This window comes from Rattus norvegicus, chromosome 6, assembly GCF_021556685.1.
Source record: "Rattus norvegicus strain SHRSP/BbbUtx chromosome 6, alternate assembly SHRSP_T2T, whole genome shotgun sequence".
Lineage (NCBI taxonomy): Eukaryota > Metazoa > Chordata > Mammalia > Rodentia > Muridae > Rattus > Rattus norvegicus.
Genome location: NC_141539.1, coordinates 22,459,406 through 22,480,351, shown reverse-complemented (window position 1 = coordinate 22,480,351; position 20,946 = coordinate 22,459,406). Strand labels below are relative to the sequence as shown.

At 43.2% G+C, this 20,946-nt stretch overlaps 1 protein-coding gene across 3 annotated transcripts in view; it reads right to left on the bottom strand.

Moving 5' to 3' along the window:
- Nucleotides 1–20,946, bottom strand: part of Eif2ak2 (eukaryotic translation initiation factor 2-alpha kinase 2) — a 29,598-nt gene that overhangs the window by 7,906 nt on the left and 746 nt on the right. The window contains exons 2-13 of one of the 3 annotated variants that reach the window (XM_087554416.1): nt 19,483–19,680; nt 16,830–16,962; nt 15,124–15,244; nt 12,713–12,849; nt 11,216–11,339; nt 10,814–10,878; nt 10,656–10,701; nt 9,749–9,780; nt 8,553–8,603; nt 6,173–6,295; nt 5,193–5,321; nt 3,358–3,538 (exon numbers count right to left, since the gene is read on the bottom strand). In XM_087554416.1, the coding sequence (XP_087410542.1) occupies nt 3,358–3,538; nt 5,193–5,321; nt 6,173–6,295; nt 8,553–8,603; nt 9,749–9,780; nt 10,656–10,701; nt 10,814–10,878; nt 11,216–11,339; nt 12,713–12,849; nt 15,124–15,244; nt 16,830–16,945 (1,125 nt within the window). In that variant the 5' untranslated portion in view covers nt 16,946–16,962; nt 19,483–19,680. 3 annotated transcript variants of the gene reach the window in all.

Sequence of the window (20,946 nt, the reverse complement as noted above, 5' to 3'; positions counted from 1 at the left end):
CACACACACACACACACACACACACACACACACACACCCCTATGAGAGGGCCAAGGTAAGAAACGAGGGATAAGATGAGCCCAGAAAAGGTCAAAAGGAGCTTCTAAGGAGCCCTGTGCAAGAATTAGCAACAAGATTCACGTTCAGTCAGTTGTTTTGAACCTAAAGTCAGCAGAAGAAGCAGATTTGTTTGTGGGAGAAATGGAGAGACAATGTTCCCAAGCTAAACTGAAGTCCCAGCAGCAGAGCTTTGCCATACCCACAGATGAATGGGGTAGCTCTGGCTACCTCAGTACAGCAGATGAATGGGGTAGCTCTGGCTACCTCAGTACAGCAGCTATAGCCTAACTCTTAGGAACAGGAGTCTGTGTAAACAGCTAAGCTGGGTGAGATAAGGAGTAATATCAGATTGCTTTTTATTGAACAGAAAACACAATGAATGATGCTCGATCTTGTTTAATCCAATATAGTGTGAGGTTAAGGGACAGGGAAGGTGTGTCACCTTCATCCAGGGAGCAGAAGACAAGTCTGAGGTTCTGGTCAGGGCTGATCCCTCTGGTACTAAGGTAAGATACAGAGAGCAGAGGAAGCCCTCTCTATAGAAACCACTATGCCCCCACCGATAACGCTTGAGAGTCTAACATGGTGAGAAGTGGAGGCCTCGTGTCAGAATGGCTCCTTTGGGTAAACACTGTCCTTTGGGAGACACCTGCAAACAAACGTATCTTTCTAATCTTTTCTGAGAAGAGAGGAAGCAGCATTATAGCTTTAAAAATGTCCATGAAAGGACCTCAGATCAGGATGAACTACACCCAGAGAAAGACCTTCTCTGTAAATAGAAAAGACCACAAGGAAAGATGGCTTCCTGACACAGGACCCAGCCAGAGCAGATGCAGGGAAGCTAGCGGATGAGTCAGGAACATTCCAGAACTCATTGTGCACTCTGAGGAGGGCCCGAAGGATACCCAAACTTCTCACTTATTGGCAAGTGAAAAGTCGTAACTTAGTGTATACATTTTATTATACACTATATATAATTATAGTACGTAGAGTAAGTGCTTTATGGTTTATCCTCTTTCTCATGCTGAATACTTCAGAACACGCTAACATGAATAACACATGTTAATAAACATTAGCATATCCTAAGGAAGGTTTGATGACACGTTCTTAGATATTTTGCAAATTCCTTCCATATCTGCTTTTAGAGAATAGGCAGATGGGCTCTCGACTCTGTTTTGCATCCAGCCTGTTGGGATAGGTTTTGAGTGAGTTATGTGTAAGAAGCTAATTGTTTGTTCAAGTCTATGTATGACTTACACGGAAGTGAAGGGACGGTGGACAAAAACGAAAATGAAAATGTTTTGAGATGCGATCTAGCTGTGCAGACCAGGCTGGCCTCAAGCTCATCATCCTCCTGGCTCAGGTTCTCAATGTTGGGATTTCAAGCATGTGTCATCCACCCTGGCTCTAATTTATCCTTTAGAGCATAACATTCCTAAAAATGTTCTAACTTTCAAGAGCGCTTTCAGACATTGCTACAGAGAAATATTAGGAATGAGTGGACTCGGATATCAAATTATTATGCTCACGAATGCAAGGCAAACAGAAGAGCCCGTATGTTTCGAAGAACCCGTATGTTTCGAAGAGCCCGTATGTTTCGAAGTCCACTTAATTTTAACTAGGTTCAGCAAGCAGCTACAAAGAAGGGTACTCATTTTCCCAGAGACTGTTTTGAAGCATTCCCCGTTCAGAATGTTTGAGACAGGTAGAATACACAGACAGCCAAGTTCCACCTAGACAAGGAGACGAGGCTCTTCTGCCTAGCGCAGAAAAGGGCTGAGGCAGGGTGATTTGGAAAGGCTAAGTAATCAGGACAGAAGGGGGCATGAGAGGCTCGGCCTGTGAAGGACACAGAGCAAAGCCATCAGGCGGGACTTGGCGTGGCAGGTGTACCAGCTGGTTTTGTGTGTCAACCTGACATAAGCTGGGGTTATCACAGAGAAAGGCACTTCAATTGAGGAAATGCCTCCATGAGACCCAGCTGTAAGGCATTTTGTCAATTATCGATCAAGCGGGGAGGACCCAGCCCATTGTGGGTGGTGCCGTCCCTGGGCTGGTGGTCCTGGGTTCTGAAAGGGAGAGGGGGGGGAGGGAGGGGAGGAAGGAAGGAAGGAGGAAGGAAAGAAGGAAGGAAGGAAGGAAGGAAGGAAGGAAGGAAGGAAGGAAGGAAGGAAGGGAGAGAGAGAGAGAAGGCAGAGTAGCCACAGGACAAAATGGAATCTAACACTATGATTCCACACTGTACCTTTACAGGTTATTATGAATGTTCTTAAGGGATGGATGTGTACTGGGCTTTGTATGTATAGGTGGGCAATTATATCTTATCAATTGGATTTAAAAATAAAAGAAAGAGAAGACAGACAGACAGACAGACAGACAGTAAGCAGCACAGAATTAGCTCCTGCCTTCAGGTTCCTGCCCTGTCTGAGTTCCAGTCCTGACTTCCTTTGGTGATGAACAGCAATGTGGAAGTGTAAGCTGAATAAACCCTTTCCTCCCCAACTTGCTTCTTGGTCATGATGTTTGTGCAGGAATAGAAACCCTGACTAAGACAATAGGTTTGCAATAAAGAAAGCAATCACAGGGCTGTTTGGTGCCTCTCCTTTCTTGCTGATGAAAAGGAAATCGAGGAACCTAGTGGTCCAGACCATTAAAGCAAAGACACTAAGGGATGATGTATGCACATTATGAAAGCTTGGATGGTTTTCCTCATCATGGGGCAGACTACCCCAGTCGAGCCAACACGAAGCTGTGGACTCTTTTTTTTCTTTTTCTTTTTTTTTTTTTTTCCGGGGCTGGGGACCGAACCCAGGGCCTTGCGCTCGCTAGGCAAGCGCTCTACCGCTGAGCTAAATCCCCAACCCGAAGCTGTGGACTCTTTAGCTGTGCCTGCCCTTGGGTGCTCCCGCTGAACCACAGTAGAGCAGAGCAGAGCCACAGCAGAGGCTGGGTTGGGGCAGCCTGCTGGACCTTGCAGCCACAACAATTTTTCAGAATATGAAAACTGTCATTGCTTTCAATGAGGCAGTGACCGTCAAGCTACACGTAGCCTGAGAGGAACGAGACTTCTAATAGGATCATTGTCACAATAAGTTCATGGGCCACAGAGACCTGCCAAGCAGTTTCAGGGGACAGCATTTGGGTAAGTAAGCTCCAGACCCACTTGAAGTCCAGCAGATTAGAGAGATGTAGTTTTATCAGGACTAACGGCCAATCAGAGATGGAAAACTAAAGAACACACATCGTCGATGCTGGCAAACTGTGTTTATCAACCAACAAAGAAAATTTCCCCCTTACCTTAAGGTCTCTATGAATTAAACCTTTCGAGTGTATATAATCCACTCCTGTCACTATTTGTTCAAATAACTCCAAAACCAAAGCCTTGTCCTCTTGACTCCGATTTCTCTTTTCCAACCACTGCTGCAGAGTTCCTTTATCACAGAATTCCATTTGGATAAAGAGGCACCGGGTCTTGTATCTGGATACAAAGTTCACAGTACATTAAGAGTAGCAACGAAAATAAAATAAATTCATTTTTTAAAAAGTTCTACCATGCCTTATGAAACCCCAAAGCCTCATGTCTCAGAATAAAAATCTGAACATAAGAAACTTGAAATAAAACAAACCACTTTATGTAAGTCATCATTTCCCAAATATCCAGGGCTTCAATTGTTTACCTATTAAGTAGGAGCCTGTGTGTTCCTTAATGCTGAAGATCTTTAATCACTTTTGATAATAGATATGAGTAGTATTAATGGCAGAAATCTTGGGGTTTTTTTTTCTCTTTTATATAAAGTAAATTTGGAGCATCTTAATTTGTCATCGGTTAACTGAACATCTGTTTTACACAGGGCACAGAACACTTACAAAGTGAGTTAGGTATTTTCCTCATCACCTTAGGCATCAGAGTCTCACAAGAGGTAGAAGAAAACAAAGAAAGAAACAAAAAACAGGCCTAAGATGAGAGCCCACTTAGAAACTCCAACAGGCACGCCAATAAATTGGTTGCTGTATAAGGTTGGGGGGCTGTTTTCACTAAGCACAGTTTCAACACACGAACTAAGTTGCCTTCCATATTGCATTTATATTTTCGGAATACACATATGCTAGAAAATATGATGGTGTTGCCAATAATTCGCTTAAAGCTAATGAAGTCTTTTGCCTTCTGATGGTCAGCAGGTCCTAGAGTTCTCAATGGCACAAGGAGGACCAGGACACTGGAAGAGATGGTGAATGGTAGGTAAGGTCTCCAGTGACATCCGGATTTCAGTGAGAAGACTGTCCCCATGAAATCTGCCTGGCTTTCAAAGGCAAAAGCCAGGTCGTTAGAATCTCCAGTGCTACAGAAGGGGCTGAGCCAAAACCAAGAGCGAGTGAGGCCATCAGGGCATGCCCTGGGCAACTCACCACCCCACCACTGTGGCATAGCTACATTCCAAAGGCGTACAGCCAAAAGCAGTTTCAGAGAGTTTCAGCAGCGGAAGACAAGCCTTTTGGAGTCAGCATCTACGTGTTAAATTATTCTGTACTCTTACAAACTATAGCACCAGCTATATGAACAACAGGGGGTCAGGAACGCAGAACATACAAGAGCTTAGAAAGAGCTGAGGAAAACTTAAAAGTTTTCTTTTAAAATATTTATTTTGATAGTATGATGTGACTTTGTCTCTGTGTGGGTATGTGTACGTGAATGCTGGCACCCACAGAAGCCAGAGGATAGCCTGGAACTGGAGTTACAGGTGGTTGTGAGCCACCTGACGTACTCCCAAAGGCCATCCAGGATCTACTGATCCATCTCTCCAGCCCATTAAAAAAATGCCTTTAAGGCGAGTTTGAGCTAGGCTTCCTGGAAAGGGCCTGTGAGCACAGTACTTGACGCAGGAGGCCCGTCCTGAGGCCAGCCTGGGGTATATAGTGAGTCTAAAACAATGAAACTAAAAGCAAGTTTGGAAGACGGAGAGGAACAGGGAAAGATTATTGATTGTCTCCTTGTCTGTAGAACAGGAGACCGCGGAGTCTTCTGAAGGCTGTTCTGGTCATTAATGGGGGGAACAACAGCCTCCTCCAGTGGCCCCCACACAATGCCAAGTTCCTCCCATCCCATCCCATCCCATGCCTTGAGAATTTCTTACCGACTTGTGTCACCGTTTGTGCTGTTCTCGGGATCATAGTCATAGTCCTCTCCCTCCCAACAAACTCGGTATTGAACAATGTTGGCGTGATTGAGTTCTGCTAGTGCTTGTACTTCACGCTTTGCCTTCCTATTTAAAAGGACCCAGAAAACACACGTGCAGTTACACACCCCTGACAGCTACAGAACGCCTGAAGTGATGGAAGGCCACCACCCAGGCTCCCCTCTCTGTTGTCACTGTGGTTTCCGTGACAAGTTTTAGCAAGAGAGCCAGAACCCAAAAGTTCAGCCAAAACCATAGCAGTTCTCATTCACGATGTAAAAGAAAAGACAGTGGCTTAAATGACAGACATCCAAAAGGTAAACACACATCATTTGTATCTTCTTTCGACTGTCTGTAACAGTTTCCAACAGCTACATCATAGTTGATATTCTGTTTAGAAGATGTGTTAAGATCTTTGGCACTCACAAACGAGTCCCATTTGGGCACCAAGGGTAGGCAATCCAAGCAGCAAGGTAGAACCTAATTTAGAATTTTCAATGTGTGACAAAGATAAGTCGGGGAACTAGTTTGTGCAAAGAAACCAAGATCAGTACAACAGAAGCTTTCCAGGGATCTGGTTCAAGAGCTACACCGTGCTATTCTCTTGAAATCGCCCTGTGGCTGGCTTTATGTCAACGTGATACAAGCTTGAGATATCAGAGAGGAGGGAGAGCCTCAAAAATGGAAAAAAATTGAGAAAACCACTTTAAACCAAATAACACAACAGCTTTAGGTTTCAGTCCTGTCTCAAAATGATATAAGCATATTTTTACACTGAAATAATACCCACTGTATGATAGTCATTTCAGAATACACCAAATTCTTGTAGTCAGGAAATTAAGGAGGACCAGAAAGAAATCAACAAGCAATGAAGGACTTCATAAAGACGAGGGTTGGGAGTTCAACACTGTGTTCAAAAAATCAAGACAGGTACTCACTTGGTGTTATATGTAATGCGCTTAATAGCATACGTCTTTCCATCGATTCTGTGTTTTGCTTTGAAAACTTGGCCAAATCCACCCGAGCCAATTTCTTCTATGTCTTCAAAATCTTTGCTAAACCTAGGTAAGATTGATATCGCCGTTACTCTGAGCTTTAGTGTTTCATGTAAGACGAAAATGATCCTTCTCTTCTTGTTTTTAATAACATATGACGGAACTCCTGAGTTACCAAAAACACCTTCCTCTTCCTCCTCTTTACCTCCCTTATTAAGAGAGAATTCAATATAACAGATCACCCCCCTGTAGGGCACGATGAAGCATCCTGCATCGACTACAAAGAAGAAATGACCACACACACACACACACACACACACACACACACACACACACACACACACACACACAAGTATTAAAGTTAAAAAGATTCACTCAGTGGGTGTCAAAAGTACCGCAGAGAAAGAAGCCCAAGGTTGCTTGTAAGACCTGTTTCTTTCCCTCTGTTTCCCCCCATCCCATCCGTAAGCCTTGATGAGCTTTCCGGCCCACAGCACCACAGTCTGCAGTGTTTCTTCATTTCCACCATCTTTACTTCAGCCCAGGCATCAGGCTCAGGCAGTGATGGCTTGCTAACTGACTTGCCCGACTTTAGTTGTGAAAACTTAGTCTGATAGCGTCTCCCTCTCCCCTGAACCTTCTACAAACCTTACCTTTGCATTCAGCAAAAACCAGGAGACCTGTAAATGCCCCACTAAGCGCCAGGTAGCATGTCCCCAGTTCTTTCATCCCACCATGCCGTGATCTTTTGATCTTTTCATTACACTTCTAGCACATGCTTTCTCCACAGAAAGGTAACCTTAGGGCTTTCTTTCCATTCCTTACCATACTACTGTTCTTCTTTAACCCTGGCCATATGAATACAGATACACATGTATATATATATGGGTGTGTGGGTGTGATTGTTCACATGCATGTATGTGTATGTGTGCATGCATGTGTGTGTGTGTCAATGTACGGGGCGTATGTGTATGGTGTGTGCATGTGTATGTGTGTTGTGTACATGCGTGTATGTGTGTATAAGTTGTGTGTGTGCATGCACATGTATGGGGTGTGTGTGTATGGTATGTGCGTGTATGGTGTACATGTGTGTGCACATTCATGTGTATACGTGTGTGTATGGGGTGTGTGTGTGTGTGTGTGTGTGTGTGGGCATGTGTGTAAGTCAGAGATTGATGACAGAGGTCTTCCTTAGTTACTCTCCATCTTTTTTTATTTTGTTTTGTTTTTGATTTTTGAGACAGGGTTTCTCTGTGTAGCCCTTGTCCTGGAACTCTCTTTGTAGCCCAGGCTGGCCTTGAACTCAGTGATCTGCCTGCCTCTGCCTGCTGAGTGCTGGGATTGAAGATGTGAACCACCATTGCCCACCTTGCACTTTACTTTTTGAGGCTGAATCTTCCCTTGAACTAGGAGCTCACTGACTGGTTAAGCTGCCTGTTGACTGACTTCTGTGGATCCACTTGTCTCTACCATGCCCCCCACCCTGGCAGTGTTGGAGTTACAGAGGCATGTGCTGCTACACCTGTCCTTTTATAGGGCACTTGGAATTCAAACACAGGCCCCTCAGCTTTGCACAGCTGATCCATCTCCCCACCTCTAAATATAGGGATGTTTAAATAGAACCATTTCCCTAATGCCGGTGGCCACCTCAAAACTTTCAGAGGAAGAATTCTGTTTGTTCTTACCATAAGCCCACAACAGTGGCAGGTCAGTATCAGGCGCTGCTTGATAAGCAGTCAGAATTTGTATGCGATGTTCTGCTGCCTCAAACAGGCTTCCTTCATCTTAGGTATTTAATTTTCCTATTCTTTTTTTTTTTTTTTTCGGAGCTGGGGACCGAACCCAGGGCCTTGCACTTGCTAGGCAAGTGCTCTACCACTGAGCCAAATCCCCAACCCCGGTATTTAATTTTTATCTACAGAGGATGAACCCCCTTTCTTTTTACCTCTAGTGAAATCTCATGTGAAGCTAGAAAACAGGTCTTGTTTCCCTCCCCACGGGCATTTCTCTCCTCCCTCCACATCTTTCTTCCTCCCTATCCTTTCTTTTCTCTATTTTTTTTCTTCTAAATCACTGACATAAAGTACTACTTGCTTTCAGTTTTAAGAGCATCCATGGATGTCGGAAACACTGCTAACATTACAGAGATCTGCATTTGACACTTCCACTTGGATTCCTAAACCTTCCTTCCACAAGAGACAGTGACCCTCCTCGGACCTGACTAGGCCACAGCTGTCAATTACGTGGGTGAAAATAGAGGTTGTAACTCAACTGTAAGCAGCAGTCTCGCAAGCACGCTTCCCGTTAGACCAACTGCACTTACCTGTCGTCCAAGGTATATTTATTTCTTAGCACGTCATCAGATGGCACTTTTCTAAAATTGAGACAAAAATGGAAAACTCAGACAAAGCGGTAACCTATAGAACTTTAGAGCAGGCACCACGCTACGCACTGGCCATTTTCCGTTTTGCATCAGTCACCAGAAAGACAGGAAGGGAGTGTTCAGTTTCTTCAGAAAAAAACCCTTCCTTTTGATTCCCTTCTGTTCTTTCCTGCCTCTCACTTGCACCTGAGTGTGCTTGCCACTGTAATGCTGTTGTCTCCCTTTCTTCTTCAGACCAGGATGGAGCTCTCCCGGGTCCCTCCCTCTGACCTTCATGCCCCTCTGATGGTGAGCCATCTGTAGTGAGCTGTTCAAACATCACCTGAAATTAGCCACACAAAGCCATGCTGCCGCCCTGCCTCTTTACCCTCAAGTTTTCAACCTGCTGAACTCCGTCAGGCCAGGAGTCTTGGCTAATGGAGGACTGGGGTCTTCCTCCTCGTCCCTCACCCAGCCACTGTCTTCCTGCAGTCAAGTCTACCTTCCCTTCCTAACCTTTCTCACCAACTCTCCCCTCCCCTCTTGACTGCCTCAGGCACCAGAGCTGTGGGCTGGATCAGGTGACAAGTTCCCGTTTCTGTACCCATCCTCCTCAGGAGTTGTATTTTTTTCAATGTAGTGTTGGGAAAACACTGATGGCTTCTTGTGGCTCCTGCTGTCACCCCGCCTACAGTTCCAATGACATCTTTATTCTTCAGTGAAAGAAACCAATTCCTAATGGTCTATATAAAATTTGTTCTTCAAAAAACAAGTCATTACACTATCTATACCCCACCGATCTGCCAAAAACGGAAAACAAAAAACACACTTTCCGTAAAAACACTTCCAACTCCAGATCTTCAATAGTGTTCGAAATAACACTCTACTGTCTCCAGCTACATCCCCAAAGGGCTTTGTGTCTACAGTATACTGTGTGTGTGTGTGTGTGTGTGTGTGTGTGTGTGTGTGTGTGTGTGTGTGTGTTTCTCTCCTGCTAAATTGGTTTATAGGTTTCAAGTTTTCCACTGCATCTGAACTACCACCCAGATACACATGTCTAACGCTCTGTCAACACCATAGACAATAGGTGAAGCTGACAGACAGAGTCTGAAAGAGATTCCTAGTCTGAAATATGTTCAGTGCACAATGATACTCACACTCCTGATTTCCTTTTTTCTCTGAGACCATTCTGCAACAAAAGGAAAAGGAAACTGTTCAGAGGAGGAGAGCGATCGTCTTAGTTTGGGAGCCGCCCCTATGACCAGGTTCCTTAATCTGCAGGGTCACCAGCCTCCCACATGTCCCACAGGTTTCCCTGAGTCTCCTACCAACCCTTACAGCAAGGCTGTGGCATGCTGTCAAATGGTTGTTTTGATTTGCACTTTCCTCATCCCTAGGGGCATAAAGCATCTTTTCCCACTTGCTGCCCACTTAGGGGTAGCACATCCCTTCAGACAATATTTATTTTACTGAATCAATCGTCTTTCTCTTACAGAGCTGTAGTTCTTAGTAAATGCGATTTTTATTAAAAAAAAAATGGCCTGATTTTTAAGTTTACTTTACTGATTCTCAGTAGGAGTGGAAACTACACCAAATAGTATCCAGTTGGGTGGGCGAGGAAAAAGAAGATAGTAGAAATGTTAAAAAGGACAAGGGTAAGGGCTGGGGGATGGTCCAGTGGCAGAGCTTGGCTAGAATGCCTGAAGCTAAATTTGAATCCTAGCATAAGGAAGGATGAGAGGAGAGGGGGGAGGGGGAGACCAGAGAGGGAAGGGGGAGGGAGGGAAGGAGGGAGAGATGAGGGAAGGAGAGAAGGAAGGAAGGAAGGACAGACCACAAAGTAGGTGGGAAAGGATGGGGGAGAATGGGAAAGAATTTTGCACTTGAAGAATAGAAGTTAATATGAGTGAAAGTTAATAAAGAGAACGGAAAAGGTTGATGACTCTGAACATCATAATTTAGTAAGGAGACGTGAAATTGAAATGTAAAACTTATGGAATGACGAAGATCATATTTAAGTGAGAAGAGAAAATAAAATCGGAAACTTCAAGGCTGGTATCGTACCATAAATATGTCCTCGAAATCCCTTCCAGATGCTGACTGAGAAGCACTAGAAGAAAAGAGTAACTCTGATGAATTCAGTCTAGCGGGAGGGAGGTGATAGGGACCCTCAAACATGCCCCGCCCTCAGCCCACTCATCCCATCTGCTACCCAAACTCACGAGTTACTTGTTATAGACGAGCTGCTGGAAAAGTCACTGGATAAAGATGTGACAAAGCCAGTTTTCTGAAAGAAGGGACAGATAATTTACCCCTCTCAGACGATCCATCGCTACTGCACATACTCTCCCCGTAGCTACCATGTCCACAATCGCAATCACAAAATTAACACTTTTTTTTTCATGCATGTTTGGGGCTAAGTTTCAAAAAGCAATCCTGAGTTGCCACAGAACTTTTATGTCCCTGACCCTCATGGCCCCCATGGTTCGTGGGTCATTGTTGGTACACAGAATGGAGGATCCATTCATTCTGCAACTAGCTAATGTTGTACAAGTAAGTTAACCTGAAGTCAATTTCAAAGGGAATCATAATTGTACAAATTAAGTCTAATTGACAACACTTACCGATGGGCTTTTCTCTGACAGCTTCTGATACGCATTTTTGGCAGCCAACTGCTTTGCCTCCTTTTTGTTAGCACCGAAACCAGTACCATACGTAGTCTGCCCGATTTTGCATTTACAAATAAATCTAGGAAAAATGAGAGTATTCATTCCCACATCGAAAACATTGTCAATCTAATGTACAATTTGAAAAGAAAAGGCCCCAACAGACAAATAAAGGCCTTACCATCAAACTGAGAATTTTTCTTTTAACCTTGATTTATATTCCCTACCTCACATAATTTAAACCTCACAGAAATGGCCGCCAATCTATATGAATAACCAGGACATTCTTGTTTACGTTTTCCAGGTAACATCTAATCCTTTCTTGCTTCATTGAAAGATCGGACAGCAAAACACCAAGTGATGATTGAAAAACAAACTAACAACAGACAAATGAAATCTTTTCGGTTTCAGATAAAAAGTTGTAGAGGGAAGAGGAGAGGGAGAGATCCAGCGCCTTTTCCAGAGCTGCTCAGATAGGAAAGAAAACAAGTTGGTAGAAAGGGGCTCACGGAGGCTAAGCCACGAGGGGAGGGCAGCTCATTGACAATGTGTTCAGGATTCTAACCCTCGTTCACACAGCATGTCCCTCACAGCTGCTCTCTTCACACAGTAGGACTAAGTCCGATCCTGAGGATCCACACTATCTGCCTATCTACTGAAGTGTGGAGAGCAGACACTCAGACAAGCCACTCGCTCTCTGACTGAAACTGGTAGTCATTCCATGCACAGACAGAATGGTTCTCACAGTTGCAGTTGCAGCTACCTCGGCCTCAGGGAAGGGAAGAACTCTGCATGCCTCATGCATAGGCGTCCTGAACTCTTAAAAGTTTAGCGGAACGATTGTTCACGTGCACCTCAAAAAAAACCAGCAGTCCCCTCTTATTGACGGGGGCTACTGGATGACGGAAACCATGGATTATATCGAACCCTAGAAATACGCATTGTTCTTGTACATTCCTATGATAAAGTTTACCTCACAACCTAGGCATAGTAAAAGATTAACAGCCAATAATAAAATAGAACTACTAGTGCAGTACGCCCCACGTCTAGGTTTGCGAAAGTGGTCTTCTTCTCAAGATAGCTTTCTATGCCAAGCTCACCATCTAGTTGACCAAAGGTAACTGAAATTTCAGAAAGTAAACCCATGGGGAAAAAGCAGCCAAGTTTGATTGCAATAGACCCTATAGCCTCGGGAATTTTTTTTTAATTTTCAAATTTTTTTTTTTTTTCGGAGCTGGGGACCGAACCCAGGGCCTTACGCTTCCTAGGCAAGCGCTCTACCACTGAGCTAAATCCCCAGCCCTGGAATTGGATATTTTAATTAAAGAGATGTTTATAAATTACTTAAAACCTCCCATAATGATTGTATAGAAAAGGAGTAAATATTTCTGGGAAACTGTGTAGGAAATGCTTCCGTTTCTTGGCTCACATACAGTGAAACAGTAGAAGTCTCACCTGTGAGGCAATTGGGAGTCGGGGTCACACAGTTCAAAATTTACAGGCAGATTTTCCTTCTGGGCAAAAGAATTGACAAGGCCAATGTAGTTCCCCTCTATTAAACCTTGTTCAGAAGCATCCGTGTGACTATCCACCTACAAAGAAAAAAAAGATATGTAAATCCAAATCATGAATTATCATAGGAAATTACCAAATAAGTAACGACGACAACTTACATGTTATGAATTTCCTAGTTATAGGTTCTTTTTAAAAATGAACTATATGTCTATCAGTAAAAAAAAATCTGCAAAAATAGAGTCTTTTAATTTAAAAAATCCTAAATAGCACATTAAAAATGCACATATTTTTTGGTATATAACATGTTTTGAAATATGCATAGCTGAATTCAGATAACTACCACCTTCCACGCCACCCCCCCCCTTCTTTTCTCTTTTTTTCTTTTTTTGGAATGGCACACACACTTAAAATGTACTTCCCAAGCCATCTATAAATATGCTATTTGTCAAGTCATCCAGTTTCCTTTTATAGCTTCATTAAGAAAAGCCAGGTGAGCAATCTGTTATCCCAGCCCTTGGGAGTCAGGCAAAATGATCAAGGCCAGCTTGAGCCATATAGCAATCCTGAGGCTAGCCCAAGCTACAAAGAAAGCCTGGGGCCAACCTGAGCTACACAGAGAGCCCGAGGCCAGACTGCCTTACCAGCACAGAACACACGGGCCTAAAGTTTTATTTTATTATCTTTATCTTAAAATGTATGTATATGCGTGTGCCTGCCTACAGCATAGGGCTGCCTGAGGAGGCCGGAAGAGCGCTGGGTTACAGGTAGTTGGTTGAGCGCCCCCAACACGCTGAGAATCTAACTCTAGTCCTGGGTAAGAGCCGTATATACTCCGGACATCTGAGCCCTTTCTAGCCACACATCCCCCTTCTTCTTCCATGGGGAAAAAAAAGTATTTAACACTTTCTAACATGCTCTGTTGGTCTCAGCTTGATGGAAAAGACACACATGCAGAAGCAACATTATTATGATCTCAACCCTCACTGTTTCCAGCAGATCAGGGTTGGTCCAAAGTTTCTCCTCACTAATCTTACCAAAGGGCTAGATTTGGTAATTCGCTTCATTGATTTTTATTATTGTGTTCTTTTACACAAATTCCCATCATTGTTATTATTGTCATTCTTCGACTTTGAGAGAAGAAAGCTAGCCTATTTATCTAAAGTTTTGACTAATTTTTTTCCTAGCTTACTAATAAGAGAATTGGTGGTTTCGCTTAGCTACTTTGAATTGATTGTAAGAATGGCATTTCGAGTACGATTATGCGAGAGTAAGTTGGAAGGTAAAACTTTCTCATCTCACGCACGAATCACACTTCGTGTCTCATTCTGCTCCCACGGCTCCAGCCGCCTGGTTTTGACATCGTCATAGAAAAACACAAAACTTTTTATCATCTGCCTCCGTGATTTTAAAATCCCGCTCCCACCTGTCTTTCCTCCAATCAGTGCTTTCATAAGGATCAGTGTCGCTCATGGTACTTCTGTATTTCCTTCTATTGATGAAATTAATCTTGTCTAATATCGTGCCTTTATTTCATAAAAACTTTCTGCTCAAATATCTTGGATAGCTTTGTTTATTTGATGTTAGAGAATTGTACCCAGGGTCTTGCTCATGCTAAGCACACAGAACCATACACCTCTCCCACCTCCCCAGAGACCAAAAGAGTCTGTTTTGTTTTTGTTTTTTTTTTTTAAAGATTTATTAATTTTATGGATCTGAGTACACTGTCACTGTCTTCAGACTCACCAGAAGAGACTATCAGAACCCATGACAGATGGTTGTGAACCACCACGTTGTTGCTGGGAATTGAACTCAGGACCTCTGGAAGAGCAGTCAGTGCTCTTAACCGCTGAGCCATCTCTCCAGCCCCCCCAAATGGGTCTGTTTTATTGTTGTTGGTTTATGACATTTACTGTTGTTGGTTTATGTGTCATTTATGCTGTTTGCGCCTTCAGGGATGCCATGTCCAGTATGTTGGCTCTCTGTCATCTCCCTCAAGGAAAGTCATTCTCCCTAGCAGGTCTTGCACGGCTTTCTCTGTTTTGTTTGCCTCCTGAGGTGGAAAGGTCCTGTCCTAGCCCTTGTCAGCCCAGCCCATCTCCTGCTGAACGGTCTCATCTTTCCTCATGCTTCAGAGCATGTAAGTTGGCGCTCAGAAGTGCACAGCTTTGTCAACAAATTTCCTGGTGTGTTTCTCACTCAGGAGAAATGCAGATAATAAAAAAGGAAGTAAAGCTTTGAACAAATGGTCATACCCTGACAGTCATAATTTCTCCCTGAGAGAACACACACACACACACACACACACACTCTTACAGATTCCCTTTAACTAGGGGTGGAAGGCAGTCACTCACCTTGTTTTCATTATCAAGTATTTCGACAGCTAATTTGGCAGCATTATTTTTCGCCTCCTGCTTTGATCTACCTTCACCTTCTGGAAATTCCCTCTCTTCTATTATAACTTGAAATGTAAACCTGGTTAGAAAAACAGTATTTGCAACACATTTCAGTTTGTAATTTAGCTAAGGACAAGAGCTCCAGTTGCTACCACCCCACAAGTACCTTTCAGGATTCGAACCCATGCTCACTTATAGACTTTAAACACCTACCCCAATAACAATATCTTTTTAGAGCAGGGAGAAGTATATACTTTTTTTCTTCTTCCTTTTTTCTTTTCTTTATTCTTCTTGTTATTTATTATTTATTTACTTACTTAGATACAGAGTTTTACTGTATAACCTAGGCTGATCTCAAACTCACAACAATCTTCCTGCCTCTGCTGCCTAAGTGCTAGGATTATAAGCATGAGCTGCTATGTATGTATGTGTGTATATATTTGTGTGTATGTATGCATGTATGATGTATGTGTATATGTATGTATGTGTATATGTGTGTATATTTATGTGTATGTATGTGTGTGCATGTATGTGTATGTATGCATGTGTATATGTGTATACATTTATGCATATGTATGTGTATATGTATGCATGTGTATATATTTATGTGTGTATGTATGTGTGTGCATATGTATGTACGTGTATGCATGTATGTGTATGTGTGTATGTATGCATGTGTATGTGTGTATATATTTATGCATATGTATGCATGTGTGTATGTATGCATGTATGTATGTATATATGTGTATATATGTGTGTGTGCATATGTATGTATGTGTGTATATATGTATTTGTATGTATGTGTGTATGTGTGTGTATGTATGTATGTGTGTGTATGTATGTATGTATTTCTTTGGTGTGGGGGTGGGTTGGAGTGTATATGTTGCCTGTCTAATCATGGTAGGACATGCTTGTTGGAAGTCAGTGGACAACTTTCAGAAATCTAGTCTCTCCTTCCACCATGTGGGTTCCAAAGAAAACCTCTGGTCCCTAAGCTTCGCTGCAAGCGTGTCTACTAAGTCATTGCTCCAGTCTCCACCTTTCTTCTCCAGGCTTGAGGTTACCAGGCTCTACCTCACGGACTCTCACAGGTCTTGGGCAGCTTTGCAATGGAGCTCAAGCACCAATGTCTGTATTGTACCAGAGCGGTCTCTTCTACTTTACAGGGACAGACAGACCTCTTATTGTCTGTCTGCTTCTTTTACTAAGTCCTGAACTCTGGACTTGTGTGTTCCAAGCACATGCGCTACTATGGAGCTACACATCCACTTCCTGGATCATACGTTCCTCCATCTTTTTTTAAAAGTGTGTGTTCACTAGATTGTATGGTCTATGTACATGCTGCGGGAGTGAATTAATTGCCTGTGCGTACCCAGAGGTCAGAGAAGGAGTCCAGGTAATCCATCAGTCTCTGCCTTATTCATTCTCTTACAATGGGGTCCCTCACTGAACTCAGAGCTAGACTGGTAGCCAAAAGAGTCCCAGCCATCCTCCTGTCTCTGCCCTGCCCAATGCCGGATTTTCAGGGATGCTTTTAGGCACACTCAGCTTTTTATGTGTGTGCTAGGGATTCAAATTCAGGTCCTCAGACTTACACAGTAAGAACTCTTACCCACTGAGTCATCTCCCTGGACCTAACCACACCTTTCCTGAGAGCGGCCTACCTTCTGTCGTGTGGAGGTCCTGTAACAGAAATTTCTTTATATATAATCTTTACTTTGTGTATCTGGGAGTATTTGTTAAGTTTGTCCACGTAGAAACCTGGTGTATCACTGGCCATTTTTCTTCCCCGGTGACCTGCAAAGGAAGAGGCACCTACACATGTGACACTGACAGACATCAGAGCTGGTGTTTCCAACCCACTACTAGGAGACCACAGGAGACAGGGGTTCTTTCTGCAGGACTCATCTCAGCCCAACATGAACTTAGAAAAAAAATTATGTCAAAAAATATTTCTTTCTCTCCTCCTAGACCATCTGCTTTCCAAAACTACTGGCCCTGTCCCTTTTTCTACTCCTGACTTCCAAGAAGTGAGATGTTCCAGTCTGTCCACCTGCCTGAGAAAGTGTAAAATGTACAGGAGTAGAATTACAGCTTTTATGGTCAAAACAAGGCTATATATATATATATATATATATATATATATATATATATATATATATATATATACACACACATGACAACATATACACATGTGCACACATGCACAAACTATGTATACACACGACTGAAGTGGAAACTTAAGGGTTCTTTGGCAAGTTGGTTGGATGGTGCTTTGTTGGGGCAAACGCACGAAGGAGCAAATGCTTGGCTGAAGAGGACACAGGTAAAAAGAAGTTCTATTAAGACACACACGTGAAGACACGTGATAAAAGATTCTTTACTAACAACACACATGTACTGCTCTACTTTACATGTGCGGTTGAACTACATTTGTCCGGACTCCATACAGAGAAATGCACCAAACAATTTCCGATGGTTCGTTACAGTTTCTTCTCACTTCCACAGACTCGGGTTGATAGGCAGAGTGACGTCAGATTCAGGTGCTGAGACAAAACTAATGGAGGACACATAATGTTTGGAGGGATAAAAATGGACTCGATAGACAGCAATGGGGCTGAGCTTGACTTGCTTCTGAAGCTAGCTGTGCAATGCTGTAGGTGTTATGCCTTCCCTGACCTTCGCTTCCCTGAGAGAGGCACAGCTGAGAACTTCTCCTGGTCCCTCCTGATGACTTCGTGCTGAGACTGAGGCCTGGCTGTCTCTTCTAGGTAGTGTCACCGCTGCTGATTCCTGTTTGCTATCCCAACTCTACCGAACAGAACTACTGGTGTATCCATGAAGTGTTTGTGAGTGGATCGAGCTGCTGCTGCTGCTGACCTGTCAACTGAACTGCCAATTTCCAAACAACACAGACAAAAGTTACTCCAAAGAACCTTTCTAAACAGGTCCACTTTCCTCATATTCTTTCTTTCCCACTACTTCTGATGATGGGTGGTGGGCTAAAAGAAAGGTTAAAACATTTAAGAAGCATCATTAAGGGCTGATGAGATGGCTCAGTGGTTAAGAGCACTGACTGCTCTTCCAGAGGTCCTGAGTTCAAATCCCAGCAACCACATGGTGGCTCACAACCATCTGTAATGGGATCTGATGGTCTCTTTTGGTGTGTCTGATGACAGCTACAATATACTTATATATAATAAATAAATAAGTCTTTAAAAAAGAAAAAAAAGAAGCATCATTAAAAATAGCTTTCGAAAAAATTAAAATTACACTTGACTGTGTACCTATACGTACAACACTCATACACATATAACTATGCACATACACACACACACACATACACACACACACACACACACACACACACATATACCTATGTAGAAAATAGGCAAAGAACTTGAGTACTATTTCCCCAGTGAACACACGGCAGTGGCCAAACAAAGAAGTGAAATGTTCCCAGGAGAAAGGAAGGACAATATTTCTGGGTAGAGATACATTAGGCCTGATTTAACATTATACAATGTTATCAATATTACCAAAATATCACCTAATGCCTAATCTAGAAGTTTTTGTTTCTATGTATCCATTTAAAAATGAATTGGAAAATTTAAAACATTAGGCTTAGTGGGTTTGGAGACAGCTGCTCTGGTGTGTAGCATTCACAAAGCCCCAAGATTGATTCTCAACACCACATGAAATGTAATTTTACTTTTTAAGCAAAACTCTTCACATTGTAAGGATTTTTAAAGCAGTGGTTCTCAACCTGTGAGTTGTGACCCCTTTCACAGAGGTTGCCTATCAGATATTTACATTATAATTCATAATAACAACAAAATTACAGTTATGAAGTAGCATCAAAATACTATGGTTGAGGTCACCACAATATGCAGGTGTTAAAGGGCCATAGCATTGGAAGGTTGAGAACCAGTATCTTAAAAGCATCATTCTAGGGGTTGGGGATTAGCTCGGCGGTAGAGCGCTTGCCTAGCAAGCGCAAGGCCCTGGGTTCGGTCCCCAGCTCCGAAAAAAAAAAAGAAAAAAGAAAAAAGAAAAAAAAAAAGCATCATTCTGATCTTACGAGAATCCCAGTAGCTCATTCATTGTCATATCCAATAGTTCAATTTTGGTCACTTGTTCCCACCTCCATCCCCCCCCACCCCTTAGCTTAGGGCTCTGAGACACCTGTTTTGTGGGTTTCCTCTGTTCTTTCAAGCTGCGCCATCTCTGCCTTCTTCCCTGGTTCCTCTTCATCTTCTTTTCATCTAACTATTGTCCAGGGCCCAGTGTGCAAGCCTCTTCCTACTCTGTATTTACCTTCTCTCCTGGTGATCACCTCCAGGCTGTGACTTTACATTCTACCTACATAGTGATGGTTTTCACCAGGGTTGGCAAGGTGGGTCAGCAGGTAAAGGAGTTTGCTGCAAAGACTGACCATCTGAGTTCGATCCCTGGGCCTTCAGCGTAGAAGGAGAATCGACTTCCACGAGTTGTCCTGTGACCTGGACAGGCTCCCTGAAGCACATGTACACACACACACACACACACACACACACAAATAATAAAAAATCTAAAACTAAATAAATAAGTAATTACAGCTGGAAAGATGAGCCTGCAGTTAAGAACACCGATGCTTTTCTAGAGAATCCATACTTGGTTCCCAGCACCCATGGCAGGCAGTTCAAACCTCTTTGTAATTCTAGCTTCTGGGGATCTGGCTGGCACCTTCCCTGGCCAACAAAGGAATTGCATTCCTATGCACATATACATAGATACCTAATTTTTTTTAAGTAAATATTTTTTTTTATGAGTGTGAGTACACTGTCGCTGTCTTCAGACACACCAAAAGAGGGCATCGGATCCCATCACAGATGGTTGTGAGCCACCATGTGGTTGCTGGGAATTGAACTCAGGACCTCTGGAAGAGCAGTCAGTGCTCTTAACCACTGAGTGATCTCTCCAGCCCAATAAATTATTTAAAAAATAAATATAACAGTTTTAACTGGAAAAAAGGAAGAAAGGCACAAGAATTATAATAAGGGCTTGGTACAGATGAATAAATGAGTCCATCGGTGAATGAATGCCAAGGGACCTTCTAATCCACGCTCCCAGTAGTTGGAACACTCTATTTTATTTACCTCTCAGGATGGGCTGGCCTTCTGTGATGCTGCAGGGGCAACTAGTATCACTCCACCTCACAACCATATTCACATATTCACTGCTCTATAAAGGAATCAGGATGCTCACCAGGAAGCAGGTTCGGCGGGGATCTCAGTCGCTCGCCCAAAGAGCAGTCCATCAAACGCTACCTGCCTGTCTCACCTACGTCCTGAAGACCCTGGTCTCTCTCTTCCCTAAAGACTGTAGGGCCCCAGAAGGCTGAGCCCCTTCCAGCAGCTGCTTCCCATAAAACGTGCATGATTATATATCACCTTAGCACACGATATATAAAGGAGCAAACTGCAAACACTGTTTGGGCCCCTCCAAGTCCACGGGGCAAGCCGAAGAACCTGCACGGTCTGCACAAGATTCTAAGGCCCCGGGCACTAGCTTGGAGAGTATCTTTAACTTCTAGGAGGCAAGGCACGGTTAGTACTGAAGGTGCAACAGGGACTCTCGTTTCTCTAGAATCTAAGGTTATTCATGAATTATCAACCTTTTAACATACATGTCCCGGAGCACCTATCAGGGATTAGGTGCTGGGCTTATACAAGCCAGAGAAAACTGCTCTTGGGATCTTACTGGTAGAGGGGAAAAAGACAAATTCTGGTACTAAGTACT